This window comes from Rhinopithecus bieti, unplaced genomic scaffold (assembly GCF_001698545.2).
Source record: "Rhinopithecus bieti isolate Rb0 unplaced genomic scaffold, ASM169854v2 scaffold_34310, whole genome shotgun sequence".
NCBI classification, from domain to species: Eukaryota; Metazoa; Chordata; class Mammalia; order Primates; family Cercopithecidae; genus Rhinopithecus; species Rhinopithecus bieti.
This window is the reverse complement of record NW_016814622.1, coordinates 765910-771323: the sequence shown is the minus strand read 5'-3', so window position 1 is coordinate 771323 and position 5414 is coordinate 765910. Positions and strand designations below refer to the sequence as shown.

The 5414-nt window shown below is 49.9% G+C and overlaps 1 protein-coding gene across 1 annotated transcript in view; it reads left to right on the top strand.

The window, feature by feature from the left end:
* Window positions 1-5414, top strand: part of CDC42BPB (CDC42 binding protein kinase beta) — a 135758-nt gene that overhangs the window by 106465 nt on the left and 23879 nt on the right. Inside the window, 3 exon segments of the mRNA XM_017851514.1 lie at window positions 2527-2613; window positions 2940-3017; window positions 4612-4717. Coding sequence (XP_017707003.1) covers window positions 2527-2613; window positions 2940-3017; window positions 4612-4717 — 271 coding nt within the window.

Here is a 5414-nt window from a genome sequence, read left to right as displayed (position 1 = left end):
TTGAGACAGAGTCTTACTCTGTCGCCCAGGCTGGAGTGCAGTGGTGCAGTTTCGGCTCACCACAACCTCCACCTCCTGAGTTCAAGTGATTCTCGTGCCTCAGTCTCCCAAATAGCTGGGACTACAGGCACACGCCACTACACCCAGCTAATTTTTTTTTTTTGTATTTTTAGTAGAGATTGGGGTTTTGCCATGTTGCCCAGGATGGTCTTGAACTCCTGACCTCAAGGGATCCACCCACCTCAGCCTCCCAAAGTGTTGGGATTACAGGCGTGAGCCACCATGCCTGGCCCATAGTTGATTTATAAATTGTGATGTAAGCACACATAACATAAAACTTACCATCTTAACCATTTTTTAGAGTCAGGGCTTCCTTCTGCTGCCCAGGCTGGAGTGCAGTGCTGCCATCATAGCTCACTGCCACCTCAAACTCCTGGACTCAGGCGATTCTCCTGCCTCAGCCTCCTGAGTAGCTAGCACTACAGGTGCTCGCCACCACACCCGGCTAATTTTTAAATTTTTTGTAGAGATGGATTCTCGCTGTATTGCACAGACCGTTCTCAAACTCCTAACCTCAGGTGATCTGCCTGCCTCGGCCTCCCAAAGTGCTGGGATTATAGGCGTGAGCCACCGTGCCTGGCCATTAATCCCTTGTTAATGCCTCTGTGATTTAAGTGGGAAGGCATTTATTGTTGAAAGAAAAAACCCTGCATCAGGGGCTGAGTCTGTTAGAGCTTCCAGACTCTTTTGAAAATTGTCTTTGAGAAACTTCTTATCCCACTCTGCCTGCATGAAACATGTTGCTTATTACTAGAAATGGTTTGCCACCAAGATGAAGTCAATGTATCTTTGTGCAAGTGTTGACTGGGTGGGAAATGATGTTTGTTCCTCCTGTCTGTTGCCTCCAAGGACTCTCTCTCCTCCTCGTCTGCATCTTCCCTGCTAGCCTTTTGGGAAGAAGTAAGTGGCTGCCAGCGCTGGCTTCCCGCGGCTTTCCCTCCTGTTAGTGCACAGCCTCCTCAATGCTCCTGTCCTTTAATCTGCATCCCTTTGATTAATTAACCAACTAAATGAAACGAGCGGGGCTTTTACATGACTAAAATTAAATTAATATTCTTTTCCTCCTCATTTATCTAAAGATGGAACCATAACTCACTTAACATACCTTATTTATGGGGTAGATTTGCTTACGTTTTTGAGCTTTGATAATTAGCCAGTTGAGCTAGCCTTTCCCTTGTGAATTTGCAGTACACGGTTGTGTGTGTGTTTTGTGTGTGTGTGCTGCCGTCCCGTCTGAATTTGGCTCCTTCCTCAGCGGCCTAATTAATTGCAACTGTTGGAAAGTGTTTATCTGATTTGGTTCATTGGGATTCTGATGTGGAACACAAAATACAGCTGTAAACTGTTCCTTTAGGCGCCTACCCAGCCATGTCTGTGTCCTAGTACACTGTTTGCTGGTGCTAACACTTACTACTCAGCATACCTACGTGTGCGTCTGTGTAAACAGCAATGGCCTGTGATGATAAACTATTAGTTTCAGGAATACGTGTTGAAACAGAGTTGTTTTTAAGTGGTTTCAGAGTGTAGCTTTAGCTTCAAATAAATCACTGTGAAATTAGAACTCTTAAGTTGTTAAAACAAAACATTGCTTCCCCGTGTCGTAAAATCTTCAGGGAAATTCTTACAACTGCTCCTGGGCCCACCGACATCTGTTGATGTTTGAATTTCTTCTTGATCCTTGAAATGAGGTTAAGAAGCATTTGGCTAATTGATCTTTTTTTTCTTTTTCTTTTTCTTGTGAGACAGTCTTGCCTCATTGCCCAGGCTGGAGTGCAGTGGCTTGATCTCAGCTCGCTGCAGCGTCCACCTCCTGGGTTCAAGCGATTCTCGGGCCTCAGCCTCCAGAGTAGCTGGGATTATGCGTGTGTGCTAGCACGCCTGGCTGATTTTTGTATTTTTAGTAGAGACGGGTTTTTGCCATGTTGGCCAGGCTGGTCTCAAACTCCTGACTTCAGGTGATCCCCACCTCAGCCTCCCAAAGTGCCGGGATTACAGGCGTGAGCCTCCGCGCCCCGCGTGGCTAATTGATCTTAAGGCTGCTAGGTTGGGTAACCTTACTTACGAATAAAGGTCAGGAAGGATTGGCGTTTCCAGGTCTTGCCCTTTCAGTGGCCAGGGCAAGGAGGCTGCAGGAGGCGGCGGTGTGCTCATGGCTGTGCATTAGAGATGTCTCCAGGCAAATTCTCACCTCAGCGGGGTGACTGTGACTTGTCAGACTCACCTGCCCACGCGATCACCACTCAGCCAAGGATGCCAAGTGCAGGGGTCCTCAGGGCTGGCCGGCCGGCTAGGAGTGGAGCAGGAGTCCGTGAGGAGACCCAAGGGGTGATAGGATCCAGGAGTAAGAACCGCTGGGACCGCTGGGCCAGAGAGAATGTGCTTTTATTAGTAAAGAACTTGTAAGTCGAGTCTGGATCATACAGAGTATGTCCTTTCACCCAACTCTTTCTTTCTTGGTTCTCACAGACCAGCTCAGCTAGTGAGCAAGAAACACAAGCTCCAAAGCCAGAAGCGTCCCCGTCGATGTCTGTGGCTGCATCAGAGCAACAGGAGGTGAGACAGCGTTGCCCTGGTGATGTTCCCACCTGGGGTCTGCCCTCGTGTGCAGGTGACCAAACGCCACTCACCTGGCCCCTGCATAACAGCTTGCAGCGAGGGCCTCTGCCCAGGTGCTCAAGCCCACCTTTCATTTTGAGAATTAACTGTCAGTCCCTCCCCTAGATGAGGAAGGCTTCAGCAGATGTCTCAACATTGTAGCAAATTAAAGATGCAGAACTGTTCACTGTTAACACATTCTTGAGAGAAGTGCACCCCGTGGGGCCAGGTGTCTCAGCCGTGCTGAGCTGGGCCGACACTCACCTGTCCTGCTTGTCTCCCAGGACATGGCTCGGCCCCCGCAGAGGCCATCCGCTGTGCCGTTGCCCACCACGCAGGCCCTGGCTCTGGCTGGACCGAAGGTAGGGGCCTTGCTTTCACCCGGGGCGCCTTCTTAGTTATTTAGTTATTTATTTATTCTCAGTTATTTAGAAAATAACTTTTGTATAAATAAAACAGACTTAGTCATTTTTGTGTACACACAGTAGTGACCCTGATGTTCTGTAGGAAATTTGTTGAGAATGGTGTGTAATTCAGGAAGCTGTCAGGATCCTGTGTCTTCTTAATGACACCAATGCTACACAAATATATTTTAATCAGAAATGTTCAGCATTTGGTCTCCCCACTCTTGTCTCATTCCCCAAGCCATATTCCCCTCTCCACGGGTAGACAGCTTACTCCTCCACATTGATTTTCATTTGTCTGCCTGCACTTTGGGAACCTTACAGAACCACGTGGCTGATGGGTGAGAATGACCCGGCATAAGCGGCACTGCAGTGCATGTGCAGTTCTGAGCCTCATGCTTTTCACAAGTGCATCCTGGAGAGCCAGCACGGTGACCCCACTGGGCCCGTGCTCCCATGTCCTGGCCTTGGCTTCTTCTGTAACATCCCCTTTTCTTTCATATAAATATCAACACAGATCAGAAAGTCTCCAGGGTGACAGGCCCCTGAGTTCCAAGCATTACGAGTACATAGCCCTGTGGCCTAAGGTGGTTTTGGTGGTTGTTAATATAGACATGGCCTCTGCTTGTGCTTCCTGCCACAGGCAGCTATGCCAGCTGGACGTAAGAAGCCAGACTTGTATGAGGCTAATTAAGGGTTTGCCTTTTGGACTGAGACTCTAGCAGAGTCAGGGGCCAAGTCAAGAGGTCAGTTATTTGGTGACCATATTTGATAGCAGCAGCTCTGCAGACTGCTGGGGTGTCACTTCTAGTCCTGACGGCCCGGGCACCGCCCCACGGCCTCCCTGCCCACCTCAGCCAGCCTCTTCCCCCGCAGGTCTCTGGAGTTTGTGTCAGTCACTCCCCTACTTCTTGCCAGTGGTCTCACCCACATCTGTGTCCTGCTGAGGATCGTATTGGTCTCTGCTGCGCCTGAGCTTTGTAGAGAGGCGGTCCCGCATGGCCTGCACCATGTCCCTCTGTTCAGCCTTGGGGCTGCTTCCATTGCCGCTGGGATCACAGTGTGTCCACTCCCGATGAGGGACCATGGGCCTTTCCAGGCATTTGCTATTGTGAACTGTTCTCCTGTAGGTGATTCTTGTGTGTCTCTTGGACACATGCAAGGCCTGTGTGCAGCCCAACCCAAATGTGACCCCAGGTTGGCCCCCAAGAGCCAGTTGGTGCTGGTCTCCAGAAAGCCAGGAGCGTGAGCCAGAAAGAGCACTGGCCATATCACCTTGGCGCGCTGGCCCAGCTGAGCTCGCTGTTGGTAGCAGTGCTCCCCCACCGAAGGAAGTATTTGTTGACCTGTCTGTGGCTCAAGCTCGTAGGTAGTTTTCACCACTATTTGATGAGCCCTGTTAGGGAACACGTAGACCAAGACCAGAACTTGCATATTTCCACCTTTTCAGAATAATGCCCAAGCCGTGTATAAACTGGATCACAGGCAGATGGATCTGACTCTTCTCAGGAGTCCATGGTTCACCTCAGTGTTCTTGATTTTCTCCCTCCAGCCGAAAGCTCACCAGTTCAGCATCAAGTCCTTCTCCAGCCCTACTCAGTGCAGCCACTGCACCTCCCTGATGGTTGGGCTGATCCGGCAGGGCTACGCCTGCGAGGGTGAGTGTCGTTGCAGCTCCTGGGGTCAGCGTGCACAGCCCCACACGCCCACAGCTCAGGGCACCAGCAAGCTCCAGGGCAGCCCTTGTGCAAGCAAACCAAACTGAAGTGAAGTTTAATTGGCATTATTTGAGGACAGGGTTTTTGGTTCTTTTTGGGTGGGGGGATAGGGTCTCACTCTGTAGCTCAGACTGGAGTGCAGTGGTGCAGTCACAGATCAGCTCAAGCAATTCCTTTGTCTCAGCCTGTCAAGTAGTTGGGAGCACAGACACACACACCCCACCACACCTGGCTATTTTTAAATTTTTTTGTAGAGAGTGGGGGTCTCGCTTTGTTTCCCAGTCTGGTCTCAAACTCTGGGACTCAAGCGATGTCCCGCCTCAGCCTCCTGAAGTGCTGGGATTATAGGCGTGAGCCACTGCACCCAGCCTGGCAGGTTTATTTTTACAAATCCTCAGTAAAGGTCTGTGGAACCGTGGATCCCTGCTGTGCTGGGGGCTCCAGTGCACTCTGCGCCTCTGTGGTGACCCAAATCTTCTATTGAGAATTATTACAAAGTGTATCGTCTGCAGCTGTTCTTGAAAATCAGGAAAAATAATTGTGTAAAACCTTCCACTATCAAGTTAGAGATAACCACAATTATTTGTCTCTGCTTCTGGTCATCGTTCGTATTTTTCTCTCTCCCTTTCTTTCTTTC